The sequence below is a fragment of the Amphibalanus amphitrite genome, unplaced genomic scaffold (assembly GCF_019059575.1).
Source record: "Amphibalanus amphitrite isolate SeventyFive unplaced genomic scaffold, NRLGWU_Aamphi_draft 000950F_arrow, whole genome shotgun sequence".
NCBI classification, from domain to species: Eukaryota; Metazoa; Arthropoda; class Thecostraca; order Balanomorpha; family Balanidae; genus Amphibalanus; species Amphibalanus amphitrite.
The window spans coordinates 19,721-44,943 of NW_024882444.1; the positions used below are offsets into that span (position 1 = coordinate 19,721).

Below are 25,223 nucleotides of genomic sequence, written 5' to 3' on the forward strand. Positions count from 1 at the left end.
CCCCATAGCAGCCACACTACGACGTTCTAACAGGTCCCAATTTTCCCGCCTTTTGGGTCATTGACCTGACCTGGAAGGTCAACCGATAACCTAGGACCTTAAAATTGGGTATCATCGGCTTTCTCTCGTCACGGGCAACACGCTCGTTTTTTCCGCGAAGCTCTAGCTTGATCAGGAGCGAAACGGCAAGGGGTTATACCTTATACGTTCGCGGCTGAGTATTAATTTGGTTCAAAACAATGATGTAGATAAGTTAGTTATTTAAATCTAAATATCGTATGACGAGAGCGATGGACATTTTTGGTATGCAGTGTTATCCATTGAAAACAGGTCGAAGCTATTGAATTTTTAATTTAGTGGTCGCCGCTTACTAATCATGCGGCATACACGCCGCACATAACCGCCAATGCCGCAACGCAGCTTAGATTTCGAAGTAAGCATTTAGTCTCACCCAAAATAGCCGGCTGCCGAACAGCGCTCATGACGGTTTTTCGTCCAGCAGATTTTCGTCGGACAATTTTTCGTCCGCAGATTTTCGTCCGACTTTTTTTCGTCTCGCATTTTTTCGTCTGTACATTTTTTCGTCTGTGCATTTTTTCGTCTGTTCATTTTTTCGTCTGTACATTTTTTCGTCCGGACATTTTTTCGTTCGTATATTTTTTCGTCTGTGCGTTTTTTCGTCCGGACATTTTTTCGTCTACAATTTTAACGTAACGTAACCTAACCTAGCCTAACCTAACCTAACCTAACCTAACCTAACCTAACCTAACCTAACCTTACCTAACCTTACCTACTGATGTTTGCCTACCGGGGGATAAGGAAAAAGTTACTTGCATGAATAGATTGCAAGCAATGGTAAGTCAAATATTTTTAGGTTAAGTGGTTATGCATCAGGCTTCAGGCCTTCGGCCTGAAGCTAGATACACAACCACTTAACCTAAAAATATTTGACTTACCATTGCCTGTAATCTCTCCTAAGGCATTGCCTTCGGCACTGCACTGCTTCGCCCCGAGTATTATTATGACGTCATTTGCCTCACAGTTGAATAGCATTGTAGTATGTTTTCACTCAACCTTGGGTGCACAGACGTAAAATTTATTGAACGAAAAAATGTCCGGACGAAAATATGTACAGACGAAAAAATATACGAACGAAAAAATGTCCGGACGAAAAATTGTACAGACGAAAAAATGTACAGACGAAAAAATGCACAGACGAAAAAATGTACAGACGAAAAATGCGAGACGAAAAAAAGTCGGACGAAAATCTGCGGACGAAAAACTGTCCGACGAAAAAATGTCAGACGAAATTTTGTCCGGACACGGGGCACAGGTATATGAAAAATCGCAGTGACGTTGCACTTTCCTCGCTTCTCATTGGTCAATAGCCCGTTGCCGGGGCAACCAGCACGTATGTGAGCGCCGGCAAGACTACTAGCCGGCCGCCGATCAGGGCTAGGGACAACGGTAAAAATAGGGCGCCTGGGGCAATTTGATCAAGGTTCGTGAAATTCACACGTGTGAAGTTAGCGTCAGCAACAGCAGCGAATAGTGTCGGATTCAGAATCGCTCCAAAAACTGTCATCAGGTCAATTGGGGGACGTGGAACACAAATATGACATTTATTTTGCCCTAGCTCCCTTCCCTCATCCCTTAATCGTCCCTTAAAGGACGGAGCGCGTCAAAAGTGCCCCAAGGCTTCGTCTGATTGCCAAAATAATGGTCGCAATCGATTCCTCGGGTCAATATCTAGCCTCAGTCGAAGTTTCCAGACATGTGCCTCCTAACCTTCATCCCTTAATCGGCCCTTAAAGGACGGGGCGCGTCAAAAGTGCCCCAAGACTTCGTCTGATTGCCAAAATAATGGTCGCAATCGATTCCTCGGGTCAATATCTAGCCTCAGTCGAACGTTCCAGACATGTGCCTCCTATCCTTCATCCCTTAATCGTCCCTTAAAGGAAATAGTTCACTTTTAACATGGGATTTTGAACTGGAATAGCAGTTTCGTAGCTTGAGCTGAGACTAGCACAAATCAGGAGCTTTTACGGCTCAACGATCACCCTAGACGAAGATGTTCCATTTCTCGTTCCGAAAAGAGTGCCTTGCAGAGGAATGTGTGCCTTGCACAGGAATGCAGCCACGTCATCGTCAGCCAATCAGCATGCTGCTTACAGCAAATGCAGCATGCGTAGGTTTCAACTACGCAATATGATTGGTCAACGCGTAATAAGCTTCCGCGTCAAACATTATTTTACATAGAATATAGTTCATCCTATATTAAAATATAGAAAATAATTGTTTTTACAAAAAGGTTTTATTTTATTTTCTGATCATTTTGAGCATAAAAAATCGTAAATCCATAGCAAAATACTAATTTAAAGGGACCCTCCCACCTTAACATTAGTTTTGAGTTGAGATAGCCAAATTGGTGGCCATGGCCTGAAAATCCCGGTTTGGGCACTCACAACATCGAAAAATGCTTTAATTCGGAGATATGGAATTTCAAACTTGCAGTTTTCGGATTCTAAGGGGCTAATGCATTGGTATGCCCCCTTAGAATTTGTGACGTCAGCGGAGATCTAACGATTTTTAAATCTTTTACTAAAACGTTTGGTAGCACGCGGTGGTATATGCTGCTTTGCGCGCAACAAATGCCGCACTTTCAAATAAAGTCGCTAGGAACAGCGGAGATCCCAAAAAGTAAACAAAAGTAAAAGTCTAATATCTTGAAAACCGGTGAATATTTTTCGATGAAATTTGGTAGATATTCGTTTTCGCTCTTTCTGAACCGAGCGACATCACTTTCATGCCAATTCATTAACTTTTTTGAAGGTGGGAGGGTCCCTTTAAGGAAAGTGAACTGTTTCCTTTAAAGGACGGGGCGCGTCAAAAGTGCCCCCAGGCTTCGTCTGATTGCCAAAATAATGGCCGCAATCGATTCCTCGGGTCAATATCTAGCCTCAATCGAAGGCTCCAGACATGTGCCTCCTAAACTTCATCCCTTAATCTCACCTTAAAGGACGGGGCACATCAAAAGTGCCCCAAGGCTTCGTCTGATCGCCAACAAAATGGTCGCAATCGATTCCTCGGGTTGATATCTAACCTCAGTCGAAGGTTCTAGACATGTGCCTCCTATCCTTCATCCCTTAATCGTCCCTTAAAGGACGGGGCGCGTCAAAAGTGCCCTAAGGCTTCGTCTGATCGCCAAAATAACGGTCGCACTCGATTCCTCGGGTCAATATCTAGCCTCAGTCGAAAGTTCCAGACCTAAGCTTCCTAACCTTCATCCCTTAATCGTCCCTTAAAGGACGTGGCGCGTCAAAGGTGCCCCAAGGCTTCGTCTGATCACCAAAATAATGGTGGCAATCGATTCCTCGGGTCAATATCTAACCGCAGACGAAGGTTCCAGACCTGTGCCTCCTATCCTTCATCCCTTAATCGTCCCTTAAAGGACGGGGCGCATCAAAAGTGCCCTAAGGCTTCGTCTGATCGCCAAAATAATGGTCGCAATCGATTCCTCGGGTCAATATCTAGCCTCAGTCGAAGTTTCCAGACATGTGTCTCCTAACCTTCATCCCTTAATCTCACCTTAAAGGACGGGGCGCATCAAAAGTGCCCCAAGGCTTCGTCTGATCGCCAACATAATGGTCGCAATCGATTCCTCGGGTTGATATCTAACCTCAGTCGAAGGTTCCAGACATGTGCCTCCTATCCTTCATCCCTTAATCGTCCCTTATAGGACGGGGCGCGTCAAAAATGCCCCAAGGCTTCGTCTGATCGCCAAAATAATGGTCGCAATCGATTCCTCGGGTCAATATCTTACCTCAGTCGAAGGTTCCAGACCTGTGCCTCCTATCCTTCATCCCTTAATCGTCCCTTAAAGAACGAGGCGCGTCAGAAGTGCCCCAAGGCTTCGTCTGATTGCCAAAATAATGGTCGCAATCGATTCCTCGGGTCAATATCTAGCCTCAGTCGAAGGTTCAAGACCTGTGCCTCCTATCCTTCATCCCTTAATCGTCCCTTAATGGATGGGGCGCATCAAAAGTGCCCTAAGGCTTCGTCTGATCGCAAAAATAATGGTCGCAATCGATTCCTCGGGTCAATATCTAGCCTCAGTCGAAGTTTAGAGACATGTGCCTCCTAACCTTCATCCCTTAATCGTCCCTTAAAGGACGGGGCGCGTCAAAAGTGCCCCAAGTCTGATTGCAAAAATAATGGTCGCAATCGATTCCTCAGGTCAATATCTAGCCTCAGTCGAAGTTTCCAGACATGTGCCTCCTAACATTCATCCCTTAATCGTCCCTTCAAGGACGGGGCGCGTCGAAAGGGGAGGGATCTTGTTTATCTTTATTGTCTCCTAACATTCAGGTAGACAAAATTATTCCTGGAGTGGTAGGGACAGACACCTCACAGGCCGACAACGATGCGCACTAGTCCGCCGATTCCTGGAATCAAGCTGGCCACAGGACGATTTGGCCCGAATCGTCACACCGGCGGTTTCCCCACTCTAACCAACACAACACGAGGCTGCGCTTGTCCGCGGCGAGCGAACGCGGTGCGAGAGCGCTGGGGTGGGGTGGGGAGGGCGCTGAGCAAACAGGCACCTACAGGGTGACCCAAAAGTTCGTTCTCACATTATGTTTGCATGTGAAACAGAGTACATTGCGTTTTGATATGTTTATGACCCCTCAATGTGCTCCCCATTTAACCCGCGAGTTGCTGGGGGGCGTTAAACGCCCCCACTTTTTTCGCCGGGCCATAGCATAAAAACAAATTTTGGGTACCTGTAGGGAATTGATTAAAGTTTATTGTGACAAAGTTTCAAAAAAATCGGTCGGAAAATTTTTGAGATATCGAGGTTTTAGTGACGTCATGATTTCTGAGTTTTCGACCAAAAACGGCATATGTTCAAAAAATCATATAAAATCACAGAATAGACATACAGACATGCCGTAAACGCCATTAGACTGCCAATACCATGATCAATCAAATGGCTATTTTCGATTATTGATTATCTTTCCGCATTTTCCATAATCTTGAACTGAATCGTGGCAATTTTTCGTGACTACTTCGCGACCATGATACATGAATTTCTTAAATTGAACTTTTTGAGCCAAACACGTACACATATGATAAAATGAATGTCACCATCGTGTTCTACGCTCCAAATTACCTATAAAACATGTGTCACAGGCTGCGAATATCAGTTTTGATTTTCGGGGATATGTGCCTACCCGGTTGACCTGACCTTGACCCTGACCTATGCTTGACTGACCCCTACATGGAACTGACACTCTTGTAGACCTTATAAGATGGATTGTGCACCGTTTTCACAGAGTTTATGGTGAGAGGCGCCCATTGCGAAGTCCTGAAGTCCATGCTACTGAAAGCCCGATTTCAGGTGTTTGACCTGACCTTGACACGACCTGTGACCTCAAAATTCAACTTTAAAGTACTCATCTGAAGCGTCTCGTCGCGCTCTTTCGTTTGCCGCCTCGTGCGTTTCGCTGCGCCCATTGGTTCTCGAGTTATCGGCTGGGGGCGTTTAACGCCCCCCCCCCCCCCCAGCAAACGGTGGGTGGCGAAATACCCCAGCAACTGCCGGGTTAATAGGCAAAGTGCAAACACATGAATACATGCAGCGGCATGCCAACCGGCATGTTTGGCTGCATAGCAGGCTTTAAGTTAACCCAGACTGACTTGACATGCGCCGTGAGCTCCTCGAGGCTGGAACAGCGCTACGCTTCGACGAGCCTCAATTTCAGCATAACCAATACATTTTTATGAAATTTTGATCCGATGAAGTGCCTGGCATGTGATCTTGCCACAAACGCCTGTCGCAGTCTCCTTGCACCGCTTTTAAGGTTTACTTGACCTGTGCACTGATGCACTGTCTTGCCTGAAGATGGGCCTGCGACCTCCCGGATGCCATTTTCTCCTCTATCCCGGCGGCCGCTGGGCCTCCGCGCCACCCGCCAGCCGCTGGGGGGGGGGCATATAGTTGCCCCCCCTTTACTTCTCCGACGATATCGTCGCAACGCGAAGAGATAGAGAAACGAAACTTTGAACACATATTCCTGAATACCTAACCGAGGTTGTGGCCAAATTTGGTGTCGATCCCATTTGAAATGACGTCACAGTGACGTCAGAAGCCTAATCGTAGATTGGCGTCCCTTAGTTTCCTCACGATATATCCGACACATGAGACCGAGAATATAGGACCGATAACTGGTCAGGATATAGTTAACAGTGTACTTAGATGTGTCAGAATGACAACAGGTGCTGTTTACTTCATTTACCGCCGCGTTTCATGCTCAGCGACATCGGAAACGCTCCGTATTGGAAAACGACAAAACTTTATGACGTCACTGTGACGTCATCTTAAGTGCTACAACCACCAAACTTTCCTCAAATATGGCCTAGGTATTCATTTGAAGCTATGCCAAGTTTCAGCTTCGTATCTTATCCCGTTTCGGAGATATTCCACCAAACGTAAAGGGGGGCAACTTTATGCCCCCCCCAGCGGCTCGTGGGCTATAAATGTGTTCATACTCGCGGTTCGAGTTCAGCTGGAGGGCTGAAAATCCTCCTAGATGTTCTTGGAAAAACATTCTGCCTCCCAAAACTGTTTCTGGGTTGCCACTTTCAGCTTGGTCAACTCCAGAAAGCCTATAATCCCACAACACAGTGACACTGGCCTTTTGCATAGGAGCATAACGGGACGAAACGGAGGCCTCCTCCTTCGTCCTTATGGGGTTGTTTTCGGGTTTGGACGGGTGTTTCATCTCGAACGTGGACTAGTTAGTCCAGATGACCTGGTTGATGTCATCAGCGCTCTAGTTTTGTTTAGCCTAAGGCATAACGAAACTCATGTTTGGCCATTTTAAGACGTTTTTGACTGTTTTGTGCCCTCCGGTAAGCAAAGCTTAAGTCACCTCGAGTTATGTACCCCGAAAGAACACTCTTAAACAGTTGGTAATCCATCCTGAAAAGTCTGCTTACCAACTTTCTAACCCGTTGACCTTTTTGATGGCCACTTTAGCGCCACACAATTTTGGCCACTTGGCTCACTCCTGAGGGCTGACTGGAAAGAGGATAAACTTGCAGTGATTGACTCCCGACAAATCATCGGCGTCACTTGCTGACTGTGCGTCCAGTTAGCGATGGACATTGGCTGCACACTGGTAGGCATCAATCACCCTCAATCGTCGCGAATGGTCACGTGCTGACTTAATACTGAGACGTACCCGTATCGGAGACCTCTATGTTGCGGCGTTAGCCGTCTCTGTAGGAAGCGGGCTCTCTAGCAAAAACTATTTTGTCTACAGAAATTAGCTATTGTGGAGCATATTTCTACTAGCCATGGCAACCACGTAAGCTCAATTACGAACCAGCTTCAGCGTGCCTTTAAGCAGCAAGAGAGCCTAAAAACGTAAAATTTAGGTGAGAACGAACTTTTGGGGAGAGGGTTATCAGGCCGGCCGCGGCGGCGGGCGCGGCGGAACGAGTGCTGTCCGCGGGCGGTGGTAGGCGATGGCCCCGGGCCAAGAGACGACGCGGAGTATATGGCAGGGTAACCAGGCGGCGGGTGGGGGACGGCGTGGCACACGGGCCGCCGTCGGCGTCGGACATGACCGTTGCTCTGTCAGCGGCGGAGTGACGTTGATGTGTGACAGGCGGGCGGCTAGAGCGGTGGCATGACGAAGGGTCTGTCGGCGGCGGCGCGACAGCCGGGGTGGCTCGGTAGATGATAGGGGTGCTTGTAGTAACGGCGGGACGGTGGTATGTGACAGAGGGCCTGGCGATTGCCATGGTAGGTGTGCTCGGTGCCGTTGGCGGCGGCGCGGCAGCGGTTAAGACGTACGGGGTGGTCCGGGCGGCGGCCGGGATGGGTGGAGTGTCAGCATGGCGGCGGTATATGGGAGACGGGTCGGTCCGGGCGCTTGAGCTAGACATAATCGTGAACGGTCGGAAGCAGCGTGATAGCAGTACCTATATGGCGGACGGACACTCAGTGCGTTAGACAAGACAGAAGTGTCAGCGGCGGCGTGACAGTGGTTCGTGACAGGCGGACAGCCCGTGCGGCGGGGATGATAGATGTTTTGTCCGCAGCGGCGTTACAGTTCCAGGTTGTCGGCAGCGGCGTGACGGCATCGGCGTGGCGGTATGTGACGGATAGGCAGCTCGTGCGATGGACCGGACAGGTCGGCCGGTGGTGGTGGCTTGACAGCAGCATATGACAGACGCGGTGACCGTGTAACGGGCATGACCGGCAGCAGAGTGACGGCTCGTGACGTAGCGGCGGTAGGTGGCAACAAAGTTGCGATGCGCAGGCGCGCAGCCCCCGTGCTGAAGATACATTGCCTGCCGTAGCGCAGAGGTCCCGGCGGCAAGACCGAGGTCTGTCGGCGGCGTGACGGTGTTATGACAGACGAACAGTCCGTGTGACAGAAGAGGTAGTCAGCAGCGGCTTGACCACGTATGACAGATGGGACAGGCCGTGCAACGGGCGAGATAGTTGATTGTCAGCGGCGGCGTGACAGCGTATAAGACGGCACAGTCCGGGCGACTGACGATAGATGTCATGTCAGCGGCGGCGTGACGGCGTAATAGCAGACGGGAAATCTCACCGGCGACGGTGAGATGGGCGTTAGTAGGGCATGGCGGACTGGCCGTTAGAGAAACTCGAGAAATGATATAAGCATGGCGGGATGTCAGCTGCGGCGTGACGGCGCGGGACGTGTCGGCGGTGAAAGACAAGCAAAGGAGCAGTAATCGCCACGTGATCGCCACGGCAGTAACCGACACGCAAATGGAACGTGGACCGCTCTGAAATGCTCAACACAACAATACGAGGGGGCGGTACGCCGGCACCGAGCGCCCGCGGGCCTAAGATTGCTGGTAGTGGCGTCGCTTGTGACAGCCTGGACACAATGGGGAGACGCCAGCAAGCAAAGGCGTGACTTACCGGATGCCCTTCCGCGTGTGGAGCGTCCCATCTTCGGGAGATGATCGCAGCGGCTTGAGCGCGCACGCACGAAAAACATGAGCGGCCGCCGTGTGGCGTGCCACCCACGCACTGAGGGCGCCCGGCGCAGTGTCCTCGCCAGGCCGGGCGGGCTGTGTTTGCTTACCCGACCGCTGGCGCTTATCTAGCCTCCAATTGGCGCCCGCACCCTCTGTGGCCGGCTCCCTCATATGCCGGGCACCTCCAGGAAAACGGGGGGCCGGCTGCACCTCTGACGCCAAGCGTTAACGTATTTTGCACGGAACTGACGTGAAAAGACCATGATCAGCTGACGCATTTTTCTTGGCCGAAGTCAGAGCGCGCGGCCGGACGCACCAAGCGTATTTGGAAATTCCGACCTCGACGAGCATCAGAAGCCACCTAACAGGCGTGTTCGAAACCGCAGGAGTTGATGATGAACGGGTTTATCGAAACTTGATTGGATGAGCCTATCGGTAATAGCGATTTTAGTGTGTGCATTTATTGTTCATAGTGGTGTGAAATGTGGTTAGGGTACGACCGACAACCCGTCGGGGCGAATTTCGCACTGGAGTACTCAAAATTTGAAGAATTTAAGACGTTTCCATGAGTTTTGAAGTTACGGATAAGTTCTAAAAATCCGGTTCTCCTTAGGGGAAGGTGGGGTAAGACGGCCCAGCGGGGCAAGACGGACCACCAGCCCTCCCGGCTGAACCGCTGCTGGTATCTACTGCTTTATGCAGAGGTGAAAAAAACCTGCTACTCGCCTGCGTGCGTAGGCGACAGCCATAGGAATAAACAGACAGATTCGAGCATCTCAGTTGATGCATTTAAAGTAGATAACTAGGCCGTTTCCGCTACAATCAGAGCTGTCTTCCCATAGAAGACCACTATGAACCACGGCACAAAAATTTAACAGCGTCGTCTCTTTGTAGACAGCTGGGGCTGAAAAATCCCGCCGGTGCGACAGCCGGTGCGTTGTGAAGCGCCATAGACAACGCAGGAAAAACGGCGACAGCGCGACAGCTCGTCCCCGCTCGTCGCCGGTTGAGCGGAGGCGGGGACCGACGCGGCCTTGGCCGCCGACGGAGTAGGGAGGGACCGGGCGACTGGGGACGGGGGACGTCACATCTGGGCCACAACTGGTGCGAGGTCCATGACCATCGGTCCTAGAAATTTGGTAGGAGCGTTGATAATTGGTCTTGACTACTGAAGCAAAGACAAGTGAATCAGTGACAACTGACAATCCTTTCGTGAGTTCTGATTGAACTGGATCAGGAAGCCAGGACGAGCTATAGGAAGTCGATCAGACCTATAGGTAAGTTTAGTGATAGTGATTTATTTTTTGTTGTGTAACTAGGTATTGAAATATGGTGATGCGATGTGATGCCCAGAGTCTGAAATTTGAAAGATCAATTTATTTCTAACATTCTAGCCTCATGTTCAAATTTACTTTTTTGGCCTCAAAGGTGATGAGAAAACGGCAAAAAATGGTACCTTCTGTTTCAAGATGACTTGTGAAAAATTGCCGACAGCTAGACATCGCGTAGGTGACAGCTTTTGAGTTTTATTCACCTCTGGCTTTATGCACTCACTATGTTTGTTTTCCTTCGTAACAATGGCCATCTTGAGCTCATGCTGCTAGGATGCATAGCTTTTGAGTTATTGAGAAAAGTGTTGCTTTTCGTCAAACCGATCTAATATAAGAGGTCTACGGGTGATTCAATTACGGCGCCTTTCTTGCATGATTAGTTTCTATTTTGCACTTTACTGTGAAGAACAAAGCTATAAACTTAGTTATAGTCACACTTTAGGAGAGGCAAGGTTTTGCAATGTTGGGCTATTTAACATATACGTCATGATAATGACAGAATTTAGATTTGGGGCAAGACGGACCACTGTGGTCCATCTTACCCTGTGGTGGTCTATTGTACCCTGCCACAGACTTCTCTATACATGGACTGTGCACTGATCTGGCCGAAGTAGCATAAGGGGCCCAAAATTGTGGCAATACGTTTGAAGCATTTGCCAGGGAGCATGGCCATTTTTCTTTGAATTATTCATTTTAACGTTCTGGAACCTTCGCTTAAATGGAAAACAAAACATTTTCCGCTATGTTTTCCCGCCAGAATTGCCAATCTTGAGTCAAAATTCCAGGCTGTGGACTTAAATATCAAGCGAAGATCAGAGGCATGCAAGTGTTTCTGTGCATTTTGAGTTGTGTGTTCAATGGTAGGTACTGTCATAAAACAGAAAGTTATACTCCCAGCTACAAGTGGACTACTTTTCACCAGGGGCATTCCACGTCAAATCGAACAAAAATCGGCTGTTTTGCACCTTACCATCAGCGATTTCATTATAAATTTGTGAGCGAGTTCCTGTGTGGCCCTGGACATTACATTGATGTTTTTTGCACATTCTGACCACAGGTCTTCTAAATATTGGGCATCAAATTTTTACAAAATGTTGCATCTTTATATTTTTGAACGACCATAACTTTGGTTGTACTTGTTTGATTTGAATGAAATAAACCTTACTGTTTAGGTAATTTCTTAAGCATTTGTTTAGAATTGCACCTACTTAAATATATGACCTTGAAATTTGCTTAACTCTGTTCTTAAGCACAAATATTGAAATAGCAAAAAACACGTCACCTTCGATTTGGCTCATTTTCATATATTTTATTGCCTACCATATTCTTAACAACCTGTGAAAAAATTAGAGTGGGCCATTCATAAGTTTGGAAGAAAATTGCACATATGCAAATGTATGTTAGCACGCGCAGTGGAGGGGGAAGAGCGAATTTCGCCCACCCATCCTGTTTTTCGCCAATATCTCATAAGATTAATGCGAAATTAATTATGGCTACCTGTCAAGAATTGAATTGGACATCTCATCGTGCAAGCAATAAGAAAATCGGTTCACAACTGTTCTAGTAATAGCGGTGTAAAGTGAACATCCTGTCGCCGCAGCGACGCGGCGACTCGGCAGCCGGCGCCGACCGCTACGCGCCGCCTGAATTGTAGACTGTGCCGGGACGGAACAGAACGGTTCCGTCTTTATATCGCGCTCCCTACCGCTGATTACGTTCGATTCGCGTCAAATTTTGTGAGAAGACTAAGAAATGTACAGGCAATCTTATGGTGAAAGAATTTTGAAAATCGGTTGGTAAACAATTGAAATATGAACGTGTAAACACAAAATTGTGATTGCTGCGTTTCCCGCATCGGCCGAGCCCGCCTCAGCCGGCGACATGTTACTCAATTAGCAGGCCTCTAACTGCCATATTTATTATTGGATTAACTAGAAATTCCCCATACATACTAAAAAATGTATGTTCTTTCGTATAGTGAAGATCAAAAGACGTGAAGATATCGTTGCGTGATAATGTTTTCGTTGAATTTACTTCATGATGCATTTCCACACGGCTCAAAATTCACCGCAAAATACCGTTTGCCTGAGACACTTTTACTATGGAACGTGAATGCTTGACTACGATGACTACGCATTTCCATTCTCGCAGAGTTTGGGATATCACTAATCAGCAATCATTCATTTCAGAAAGTGTACACAAGCAAGCATGTCTTGACTCTGTCTTTCAAGGTCACGCGCGGTTGCGTGATGTTGATGCATGAAAACGGCGTTTGCCGCGAAAGTTATGAATGGCCCACTCCAATTTTTTCACAGATGGTTAGGAACATTGTGACGGACATAATATGTAAAAATTACCCAAATCGAAGGTGACGTGTTTTTTGCTATTTAAATTTTTCTGTTTTAATTCAAGGTCAAATGCATTTCAAGGTCACTTCAATTCAATTTTATAATTAAAAATCAAAGCCTTATCAATTGCCTATAAGACCCTGTTGATATCATTTTGATACCAGAAAAGGAACCAGAGTTATAGCCATTTAAAAAACTGATGTGTGGCATTTTTCGCTATATTCGATGACCTATATATCAGCGATACGTTATCAAATTTCGAAAATATTAAACGTAACTCAGTTTTGAACCATGCCCAGTCTGCCTACAAATTTTCAGAAAAATCGAAGGGGATGACGGATTTCGGTGTTTGATTTGACGTGGAATGCCCCACCATCGATCAGGTTCAACAAAGACAGTTTTGGTTCCCACACGTATGTATTCGTAACGATTCCCAACGGCCAGCATGGGCACAAACACCGATTTGGTCCACTATCCCAGCCCTTGGGCCGATTCTCCTGGGACGTCTTGGGCCGGCTCGTCAGAAGAGGCAGCAACAGCATGCTCTGTGATCTCTGTGACGGCTCGCTGGTCGTTTTCCAGGCGTTGATGAGAGACAGGGTGCATGCTGTAGTGTACAGTCTTTGCCGCCCTTGTCAGGTATCGTACCGGTGCCGCTCGGCGCCTCCGGCGGTGACCGGTCGGCGGGCCGGGGCCAGCCGGCCGGGCGGGGAGGACGGGGTAGTCGCTCCCCGGACGTGTTACAGAGCGGACCGTCAATACAGCTCCGAACGCAGTGCCGTCTTCGCTGTGTGTGTGAGTGACGCGACGACGCAACATTGGCGACGAAGATGAGATCTGCTGCCCCGGTGCGTGTCAGCGAGGTATAGTCGTCGGCCCACACGGTACGTGGTCATGGAGCGGGAGCTGGCGCCGCTCGCGCCGTTCAGTTGCGCGGAGCCAAGTAAGTGGGACAGTTGGAAACGCTCTTTTGAATATTACATTCAGGCATCGGGCATCACCTCAGAGTCTCGGAAAATAGCGCTTTTGTTACATGTCGGAGGAGTAGATCTTCAAGAAGTGTTCCATTCTGTTGTTGACGCGAGTGTCAAGGTTGAGACTCTGCAGCAGCTTTATGAAGTTTTTGATCAACAGTTTTTGCCGAAGCGAAACGTAATTTACGAGAGACATGTGTTCCGTAAGGAAGCTCAAAGGCCAGGGGAGACGATCGATGTTTTTGCAACCAGGCTGCGGGGCCTTGTACGGACTTGCGAGTATGGATCCCTTCAGGATGAAATGGTCAGAGATCAGATTGTTGACAAGTGCCTGAGCCATCGCTTACGATGCCATCTGCTCAGGGAACAATGCCTGACGCTGCAGTCGGCGCTGACGATTGCGAGGTCTATGGAAGATGCCGACAGACAAGCTGAGCTGATGGAGGACCGCGCAGCAGAGGAGCTCGCTGCACGCGCTGTGCACACGCGCCGCCCTGATCGGAGGATGCCTGGAGGAGCTTCGGATCAGACAGACGGTAGGACGAAATGTTTTCGCTGTGGCAAGGGTACTCACGACCCCGAGGACTGTTTCGCTAAAAACAAAAAGTGTCATAGCTGTGGTCGAGGTGGTCATTACCAGAGAATGTGTCGTGGGGGTGGCCAGTCTCGACCGGGCCGGAGACAGGTTCGTCTGGTGACGACGGAGCACGAAGATCACGTCTTCCGGCTCGCCGATGACGGCCGCGACGTGACGTACCCTGTCCAAGTAAGTGGCCAGTCTTGTGACCTTCTTGTTGATTCGGGTGCTACGTGCAACGTCATGTGTGAGGCTTTGTTCAAGGAAAAGTTTGGGAGTAAACAGTTGCTACCAAATAGTGACAGACTGTACGCGTATGGATCTGGAAAACCAATGAGAGTCATGGGCCAGTTCAAGACCAGTGTCACATTTCAGGGTCGCACAGCCCAAACAGTGTTTCATGTCATCCCTGGGTCACATCAGTCTCTGCTGGGGAGGGCGACGTCTGAGAGGCTGGGCCTGCTCCGTGTGGGACCCCAGGTCAGATGCGTCTCCGAGAGCAGTCATCCCGCTCACAAATACCCTGCTCTCTTCAGAGGACTTGGCAAGCTGAAGGACTTCCAGCTGACGGTGCCGATCGATCCAGGCGTCACCCCGGTGGCGCAGAAGGTCAGGAGAATTCCGTTCTCTCTGCAAGGTCCCGTGGAGCAGAAGCTGAAGGAGCTGCTGGACCAGGATATTATTGAACAGGTTAGTGGCCCGACCCCGTGGGTGTCACCCATTGTATGTGCGCCGAAGAAGAACGGGGATATCAGACTGTGTGTGGATATGAGCCGGGCTAATGCAGCTGTGATTCGAGAGAGGCATCCAATGCCCACACTGGATGATGTGTTGCATGAAATGACAGGGTCTACGGTGTTTTCCAAACTAGATTTGGCACAATCATTCCACCAGATCGAGCTGGATGAGTCATCACGGAGCATTACCACTTTCGTCACACACAAGGGCTTATATAGGTACAAACGTTTGATGTTCGGTATCTCGTGTACCCCAGAGATGCACCAGCGGGTGATTCAGCAGGTGCTGGAGGGGTGTGACGGCGTCCGCAACATTGCCGACGACATCATCGTGTATGCCCCGACAGTCGCGCAGCATGATCGTCGGCTGGACGTAGTCCTCCGCCGTTTACAGGATGCCGGCCTGAAACTGAACGGTGAGAAGTGTCAGTTTGGCATGACTGAGCTGACGTTCATGGGGCACCGTCTGGGGAAAGCCGGAGTCACTGCGACCGGCGAGAAGGTGGCGGCTGTCTTGAACGCCAGAGAACCGCAGGATGCTTCCGAAGTGCGGTCTTTCCTGGGTCTTGTGACATTTCTGGGTCGTTTTATCCCCGATCTGTCAACAGTTTCGGCACCTCTCCGTGACCTGACGAGGTCTGGGGTGGCGTGGAAATGGGAGAAGCCGGAGAACGACGCCTTCAACGAGTTGAAGCGGAGGCTGGCCAACAGGAACGTTCTCGCTTATTTCTCCCTGACAGCAGAGACCCAACTTGTCGTGGACGCTTCCCCGGTGGGCCTCGGCGCAGTCCTGCTTCAGAGACAGCGCTCAGGTGTGCTCAAGCCAGTTGAGTATGCCAGCCGAAGTTTGAGTGATGTCGAGAGGCGGTATTCCCAGACAGAGCGGGAGGCTCTGGCGGTGGTTTGGGGCTGTGAGCGGTTCCATTTGTACCTGTACGGCATTGATTTTGACCTCCTCACTGACCACAAAGCACTCCTGGCGATTTTCTCACCTGGCTCTAAGCCACCAGCCAGGATTGAACGGTGGGTGCTGCGTCTGCAACCGTATCGCTACCGTGTGAAGCATGTCTCGGGACGGCTTAACATCGCTGACTGTTTCAGCCGACTGACACAGACACCGGCTCCTGCTGGCGGCAACGGCGGCGACCACTACGCACGTTTTGTGACCAGTCACGCCATCCCGTCCGCGCTACAGAAGAGTGACATTCAAAAGGAGACGGCCCGAGACGACCAGTTACAGCTGGTGATGCGAAGTCTGCCAACCGGTAAGAAGCAGGACTGCCCAAGGCCGTACCGAATGTTGTGGCAGGAGCTATCTGTATGCGACAACATGTTGTTACGGGGAAATCGCCTCGTTATTCCAGATCGACTTCGCGGGAAGGTCCTAAACCTGGCACATGAGGGGCACCAGGGTGTCGTCCGTACAAAGCAGAGGCTCAGAAGCTGCGTATGGTGGTCAGGAGTGGACGTAGACGTTGAGAGACTGGTAAGGTCGTGCCATGCGTGCCAGGTCGTGTCTGCAGGGAACCCGCCTGAGCCTATATGCACCACAGAACTTCCATCAGGGCCCTGGGAAGACTTAAACGATCTGTGTGGACCGTTTCCTGGTGGTGAGCAGGGTATATAGAACAACGGGTACACCAACGACGCGGAAAGCGCCCATTTTACCTGGATGAGTTACATGGAATGTGATATATTTTTGAATATGGAAAAAATAGAGTATTCAATTCTGACGAGTAAAGCCAAATTCATAAAGCAGTTATTTTTAAATTATATGAACCAGAAATAACATACTAACCATAGTTTAAAACTTAGAATAAAGTTAGTTGAAAAGCCTATAGTTGATACAAAGATGGAAGGAATCTATGGAAGGCGGAAATGGCGCAGCTGTTTCATTCTTAAAATGTGTTCACAAGCAGGATTTACGTGATGCTAGCGACATCTGTTATTATAATCGGGGACGCTCATTGGCTGATCGAGTCCGTGAGCAGTATCACTAACTTACGCTAGTACAGGGTTGACGCAATGTGCGCATGCGCAGGAACTAGTGCCCTCATGGAGGGGCTTTTGGTACCTCGGGCAGCGCCCAATGCTTTTTGGACCTGTTATGGCCTCCGCATCGAAAAACGCTAGATAAAAAGGTTGTAGAGGAAGCTTTAGGCTACCTTTTCCCATAATAATATTGGCAATTTATCCGTTAGCTTACGTGTGGGGCTCGCTTGAAAAAGGTCGATTTAACATGCAAACCCTATGGGGTAGTAGTTTTTGAGCGCCCATTTGGCCTAATGCTACCAACTGTTACTGGCTACCCCTGGGTGGTGAGAGCCTTCTTGTGGTAATCGACAAGTACTCGAAGTGGGTGGAAGTCGAAACAGTGTTTCAAACCACAACCCAGGAAATCATTATTCGTCTCGATAAGATGTTTGCTAGCCATGGTTTTCCGCTGACGTTAACAACCGATAACGCTCGCAACCTCACCTCGGCCGAGTTTGATGACTTCTGTAAGGTGCGTGGGATCCGACATCTGACGGTGACACCTCTCTGGCCACAGGCTAATGGTTCTGTCGAGCGTCAGAAAGAACCGGACGCTGCTGAAGGCCATCCGGACCGCCGTGGCGGAGGGGCGGAGCTGGCCGTCCAGCCTGCCGACGTTCCTGCTGGCGTACCGCACCACGCCTCACCCCGCCACGGGGGTCAGTCCCGCCGAGCTGCTTTGCGGTCGGCGGCTGCGCACCAAGATGCCGGCCGCCTCTGGTCCCGCACCGGCACCCGACCGGCCGGTCGTACAGCAGAGGAACGCGCGCTACCGTGAGGCGGGGAAACGCTACGCTGATCGACAACGACACACAATGCCAGCCAACATCAGTGTCGGTGACAGAGTGCTGGTGAAAATTCCGAACAGACTCACTAAACTGTCAGGAGCTTTCTTCTCAGAGCCGTATAGAGTCGTGTCGGTGAGCGGCTCTCAGGTGACGGTGAGAAGGCCTGATGGAAAGTTGTTTAAGCGAAACAGCAGTTATGTTAAACAGTATGTTGAACCGCGTGATTTCGTTGAGCCGTTCTCTCTTCCACGCCGCGAGGGTCCGGCGTGCGCCGCTACGCCGAGCGCCCGGGCAGACCGACCTTCTGACGAGGCGGCTGACCAATGTGTAGGACTCCGCACGCGCAGTGGTCGACTCAGTGTGAAACCCCAGTGGTTCGGGAACGTTGTAAGCCACTGAACGAGGAGCATGAACTATTCGTTTAATTGTCATTTCCTTTGTGATGTACTTAAAGATAAGTTGGGGAGGGATGTAGTGTACAGTCTCTGCCGCCCTTGTCAGGTATCGTACCGGTGCCGCTCGGCGCCTCCGGCGGTGACCGGTCGGCGGGCCGGGGCCAGCCGGCCGGGCGGGGAGGACGGGGTAGTCGCTCCCCGGACGTGTTACAGAGCGGACCGTCAATACAGCTCCGAACGCAGTGCCGTCTTCGCTGTGTGTGTGAGTGACGCGACGACGCAACACATGCTACATGTTCTTGAACAGGCATGAACTCAGCTCGCGCCCGTTAGTTTGCGGATCTTGTCCGAGTCCACACCGCGCCCACTGGTGCGCGTCGGCGGCCCCTTTCGTTTCTTGCTATGCACTTGGCTGTTCACATCCTTCACGTGGTTAGACACGAACACGTTAAACAGCGCTCCGGCCATGGTGGCGAGGATATTGCTGGTAAACTTGTGCCCCCTTCCACAAGCCACTTCCTTCAGTTCTTCGTCATCGCCGAGCATGTTCTGAACCACAGATCTGAACACATTCTTGGGACTTGAACTGCCAAAGAGGATGGTGCGAGTCTCTGACTGTGAATTCACCAGAAGTCTGTAGAGCTGGCAGACCTCCATGACGACTCGCAGGCACAGTTCACTCGGTTGCAGGAGCTTTCCACGGTTGAGGAGGTCGGTGAAGCTAGCAGCCACCAGCTTTTCTTCAGCATTCTCTGCCACCACGGTTACCAGTTGCGTCCTTAGCCCGTCAGAGAGTAGCGCGCGACATTCATCACATCTGTGAGTCTTCTTGACTGAGTGGGCTAAATAGCCTGCTATGTGGTGCAGAGCCTGCTGTGTCCCTTCTGGGACGTCTTGGGCTGGGTCATCAGAAGAGGCAGCAGCGGCATACTCGGTGATCTCAGTGACGGCTCGCTGGTCGTTTTCCAGGCGCTGCTGAGAGACAGGTTGCATGCCAGCCGTCACTGTTCTCAGACCATAGCCTGAGAGCCAAATTAGGCTTTTTACGCGGACGATAGCCTCTCCTTCAAAAAATTGACGAGAGCTCGCCCAGAAGTTGCCTCCGGCCAGTTTCCGGAGGTGGCCGAAGTGACCTTCTAGCCGGTCGGATTGAATCTTGCCAAGCAGGACATACTCGAGATCACACTGTCTGAGCAGATACTTGGCCAGCCCGACCAGCCCTCGACAGGTTGCTGCCACTCCACGTATCGTGTCGAGCGACATTTGCGTCTTCTTGTTTCCCTGGGCTTCCCAGCGCAGCATCATCTTTCTGAATTTCTCGATGTATGCCAGCCCTTCTTCATCTCCAGTGGAAATAGGCTGCAGAGTCGAGTCGTTGCGACGAACATGCTTCCCAGGGGACTTCACGTTGACGATGTCGAACCACCTCCGAACTTGGTGCACGAACTCTGCTGTACCGTTTAAGGAGCCGTACTCTGCATGTTGCCCATAGTAGCGGAGCGCAGCGATGGTTGTCTCGTGAGTGGCTGCTACGGCGAGCTGCACGTTCACGCGCTCTATGCTTGTTGGATGGAGCACCTTATCCGTGAGTCGGTATGCCATCTTGGCATCAGAGCTGTACTCGATGGAGTGTACCTTTTCCAGGTGGCTGAGGTGAACATCCAGAGGAGGCCCACCTGCATCGAGTGGCGAACAGTGCAGTTGTTTTTTGTTCAGGAGGTTGAAGTACGTGTTTTTGAACAAGTGGACTGAGTCGTACGGTTCTCCAGTAAAAGTCTTATTGGTTTTGCTTTTTCGGACATATCTGGTCCTGTATAATGTTCAAATGCATAAGTATCAACCCGAATTATGTGTATGCACATTTACCACGAGGCTGTGAAATTGCATCGTTGTATGCCAAATACTTTCCGAGATATTCACCAAAAACCTCATTTTCTGCCGTTTGGGGTATTCTGGCCGCAATCTTCCTGGGATCGCCTATGGCATCAGTAGAGCCATCTAACGAGAGGAACGAGGAAACACAGAATCATGAATGAATCGAGCGCGTAGTAAACGGTGTATGAACGAGAGACTCGGCAGAGGCTATCCGGGTGGCCGGCGCGCGGCGCGCCCTTAGGCATCGGCCGACCCTTCGGACCGCGTGGGGTCAGAGGTCGCGCTCGGGAAGTCTCGGCTCTGGGTTTTAGTGCTGTGCAGTCATGAAGGGAGGATAGGATAGCGCTAGCCCGACTGACTAGTATCTCGGCTGATTCGTGTGGGGTGGAAGGGAGCACAGAACGGGATGGCGGTTAGTGGTGGATGGTGGGATGGTGGTTAGGTTAGTGCGTACTGCGTAGAACGTAGCTGAACATGCATTTTTTTTTCATGGCAAACAACATCAGCAGCATAATGTGCGGGATTATGCCAGAACTCATACAAAAAGGAAATAACAATTCGGCCGAGGGAGTGGATGAGTGCCGTGACAAAGCATGACGATGCTGCCAAAATCGGGATGCTTTTTTGCCCCCATTTTTTTTACCCCTAACATGCAGCGCTTAATCCGAACTTAGAGGTCCACGACCGACCTTAGACCTTAAAATCGCACCCGTCCGGTGCGCCACCTTTTCTTCAGGGGCGCTCTTCTTTGCTGTATCTGTTCTTACCAATAACTAAAGCAAATCGAATGTATAATAAAAAAGGCATACCTCAAACACAGTTTTATTCACATCCGCTCGTGTGCATACTTGTTTTGACCTATACCTTCTCGCTTCATAATATATCACTTCAGTGCTTAACCCTCAACGGAATTTTGGGTTTTCTGCATGTACCCCGGCCGAGGGGGGGGGGGGGCGATTACGACCCCTCTCCGTCTTTTTGTCCCTAATTGAGCTAGTGCCTTGCGGATAAAACTGAGCGCGTGCGTCGTATGAGATGCAGCAACTGGTACCCGAGTTGAATGTCTCAGGTAAACTGATAAACTCTGAGGTCAGTATAAGTGCTCCAAGTCGCGGGATCGGTTTTTGGTGAACAACTTCTCCATAAGTGGTTACAGAGCCAAGATGATGGCACCATCGAGTTTTGCATGCTCAAGCGCGTCGAATAGTACACGCTTTGTTTTTGTTGAGGCCAATTTAAGGTGATCACTTCAGGTCAAGTCAGGGCAGAGCCACTCAGGCCACGAGGCTGGCTCAAGGAGGTCATAACGCTTATTCGATTCGGTAGGTCCTCACAAGTCCACTGTGGCTTCCCGACTCGCCAGCTCAATTTGATCGGGACTTTTTGGTGAAAACTACTGTTACCTTAGTGACGTCATAAATGAAGTCGCCTAACTTTAAGAATGGAAAAGTGAATGCTGGGGCTTGCAAAGATTGTATGAAGTCGCGAATTAATGCGCTTGAGACAGCTTTAGATGGCTCCCGGCGCCAAAATAACAGCTTTCATATTTCCCAATTGATTAATAATCGTGAGGTTGCGTGACCGACCTGACTTCAGGTGACTCTTAAGAAAAATACGAGATAGCTACATTAAATTTGTGAGGCCTCTGGGAGATAGTACTACTGTTAACGCCAGACCCCTTGAGACCCTCATTTTTCGCGATTATTTTTAAATGCGTGGAATAATTTCAACCATATTTAGGAAGCAGCTGTTTCAAGACCTGCCGAAACTTTTTCTTCAAATACATTTTGTTGTCACTTAGATATTTATGGCACTTGTCATTGACTCGTAATGTTAACTGTTTTTCCATCTTGGATAGAGGCTTTCATACGTCATATGACATTAGGCTCCGCCCACGACTGCGGCATTGACCCGTGCCCATCAGCGACCTCTGTACAAACGACACCCCTGCCATCTGCAAAGGACTATGAATTTCGCTGACGCTTCACGTGCTATGAATCAATTGCAGCAGACGGTCAAGTAAATGTTAGGCTCTTGTTGACTCTTGTATATAGGAGTTAGGACCAGGAGGACCATCACTCCTCAACCTGCTACTCACACGTGCTTCGAATAAACATTAACGATTCCTAACAAATACGATTTTCGATGTACATAGGATATCTGTTTGAAATACGAGCGAGCCTTATGATGTGAAGCGAAGGCAATTAACTTATCATTGCGTTGTTCGATGGTTGCATAGCGATGTACAAATCGGCAGCTATTTGGTAACATCCGACATCCCATTATCGCATTATCTGATTCTGCAACGCCATAGGCTTTAAATACAGGTGAATATTTCCTAGCCTTATGTCAGTTATATGCCATCTGCCAGTCATTTGCAGCTTATAAAAAATAAAACAAATACCAGCGAACATATCAGCATTGTACAAGCAATGCGCATTGAACATTTATGGCTCCTCAGTCATCATGTCGCTCTTTGGGCACTGTCAGCCAAGACGTTACGCACAACTCCGCCGGCTTTCGGCATCGCAGCTCGACCGTCCCCGCTCCCCGCCACAGCGCGAGTGACCGCGCGCCGGCCCGAAACCGCCGCAGGCCAAGACCACAGAGGCGGGGCTTAGCTGTGACGTCATAACGTATCACAGACTGACTGGTAATAGCCTCTACACACCGGATGAAAATCTTGCACGAAACTTAACATTACGAGTCAATGAGAAGTGCCTGAAATATTGAAATGGCGATAAAATATCTAAATTGTAAAAGTTTCGGCAGGTCTTGAAACGGCCATGTCCTGAGCTTGGTTGAAATTCTTCCACGCATTTAAAAATAATCGCGAAAAATTAGGGTCTCAAGGGGTCGGCGTTAACAGTAGGGCACTTTCGTCATGATCTTTGACGCTATTTCGAATGCCGGTTTTTGACCTGACTTCAGGTGACTCTTATGAAAAATACGAGATAGCTACATACAAGTTGTGAGGCCTCTGGGAGATAGTGCTATGTAGATCATAAAAGCTTCATTCCCCGTTGAAAAGTCCCCTGGCACGAAGGGTGCTGCGACGTCGCGACATTTTGGGACCTTACAGAGGTTTTCTTTTGACGTCATTGGTTAACGGCCTGACCTTAACCTTCGCACTAACGATGTTCGACACTAGGGCCCAATCTCACCAAGTGCGGTAAAATCATTTTGCGGTAACCTACCCCAAAACGAATCTCACCACTGGGGCGTTCCACGACAAATCGACAAATAAAAAATTAAATTTGCACCCTCATATTTTATTTTTCGTTGAAAACTGGTGTAAGGGGTTGTGATGGGCGGGGAAGCCAGCTGTGGCAAGGATTTTTTTCTTCGAACAACGGTTTCCGAGATATAGCCTCGGGCAATTCCAGCAGGTCGCGCTGCAGCCCTATGTTTGGCGGCCTATAACTCAGAAACTATTGGTTTTCTACGATAAAAACTTTATATGGTTCAACTCACAATCAGCCATCAAACATTTTGGCTATCTCGGATTTTCAATTTTGGAAAATTTTGATCACGTGACCTTTTGACCTATTTTTCGAAGAGTGACCTTAAAATTTTCCCCACTGAAAGTTGCAATTTTGTCTGATGACGATTAAAGCCTTATCAATTGTCATTCATATGCGAAAATAAAAAAAGTGGATATCGCCCTGCGTTGACCTCAGGTCAGGTCATTTTCAGGACCTGTCCATTATTACGAGCGGGAGCGACAGCGAGATCTCGAGAATAAAGCAAGATAGCGACAAGCGGTAAACGGTGCAGGGTACAAATGGATAAGGTCTATAATTTTTACTGTGGTCATTTTCAGGTCAGGTCAAAGATGACGTCACAGGAGCAAAAAGGAAGTCAAAATTGCGGCACTACAAATATATGAAGTTTTTCTAGAATAACTTTCAAGGTATCCCAGCTAGGAACAAACTAATAGCACCATTGTGATCCTCTCGTCGATCCGCATCGAATTATATGTATGTTGACCTCGAAAGGTCGAAAGGTCAAAAGTTGACCTTAGGTCACGTGACGAGCGGGAGCGACAGCGAGATCTCGAGAATAAAGCAAGATAGCGACAAGCGGTAAACGGTGCAGGGTACACACGGATAAGGTCTATGATTTTTACTGAGGTCATTTTCACCTGAAAATGACCTCAGTAAAAATTATAGACCTTATCCATTTGTACCCTGCACCGTTTACCGCTTGTCTCTATCTTGCTTTATTCTCGAGATCTCGCTGTCGCTCCCGCTCGTAATAATGTACAGGTCATAAAAATGACCTGACCTGAGGTCAACGCAGGGCGATATCCACTTTTTTATTTTCGCATATGAATGACAATTGTCAGACAAAATTGCAACTTTCAGTGGGGAAAATATCAAGGTCACTCTTCGAAAAATAGGTCAAAAGGTCACGTGATCAAAATTTTCAAAAACTGAAAATCCGAGATAACCAAAATGTTTGTTGGTTGATTGTGAGTTGAACCATATAAAGTTTTTATCGTAGAAAACCAATAGTTTTTGAGTTATAGGCCGCCAAACATAGGGCTGCAGCGCGACATCCAGGAATTGCCCGAGGCTATATCTCGGAAACCGTTGTTCGAAGAAAAAAAATCCTTGCCACAGCTGGCTTCCCCGCCCATCACAATCCATTAGACCAATTTTAAGCAAAAAATAAAATATGAGGGTGCAGGGCACTTGTCGATTTGTCGTGGAACGCCCCCACTGCCGTAATTTTTGAAGTTACCGCATCGAAATAACCCCATGGGATAGATTCGGGTTTACCGCAAATCCTTCATGTGCGCAGCTGCTCACGGCCCGAAAGCAAGTAAACAAACCAAACAATCAGCTGATTGCCCCCAAATGTCGGACCAAAATTACCGCAGACATTTGTGCCGTAATCTCTAAATTTTATACCAATTGTGAGCAAGAATCAACAATTAAAGATGTAATAAGAACTTTATAAGAAAGAAAAAAAATAAGTTTCTTTTTTAAGATTATTTTTTGTTGCAGCCTGCGCCACCTATGCTTCCTATTTGCAGTACCCAAAACAGCATGTACCGGGTGGCCCAGAAAAAACGTGCCCAACTTTAAATCAATATTTCTCAGAAAGTGATAAAGATACAACATTGAAACTT

At 49.0% G+C, this 25,223-nt stretch overlaps 1 protein-coding gene across 1 annotated transcript; it reads right to left on the minus strand.

Annotated features, from left to right (window-relative positions):
- Positions 1–13,095: 13,095 nt before the first annotated feature.
- On the minus strand, positions 13,096–19,890 carry LOC122368477. Its single transcript, XM_043342433.1, has 2 exons — positions 18,498–19,890; positions 13,096–13,310 (listed from the first exon to the last, which is right to left on the minus strand). The coding sequence occupies exon 1, from the start codon at positions 19,811–19,813 to the stop codon at positions 18,527–18,529; it is 1,287 nt and encodes a 428-aa protein (XP_043198368.1). The 5' UTR covers positions 19,814–19,890; the 3' UTR covers positions 13,096–13,310; positions 18,498–18,526.
- Between the last annotated feature and the right edge of the window lie 5,333 nt (positions 19,891–25,223).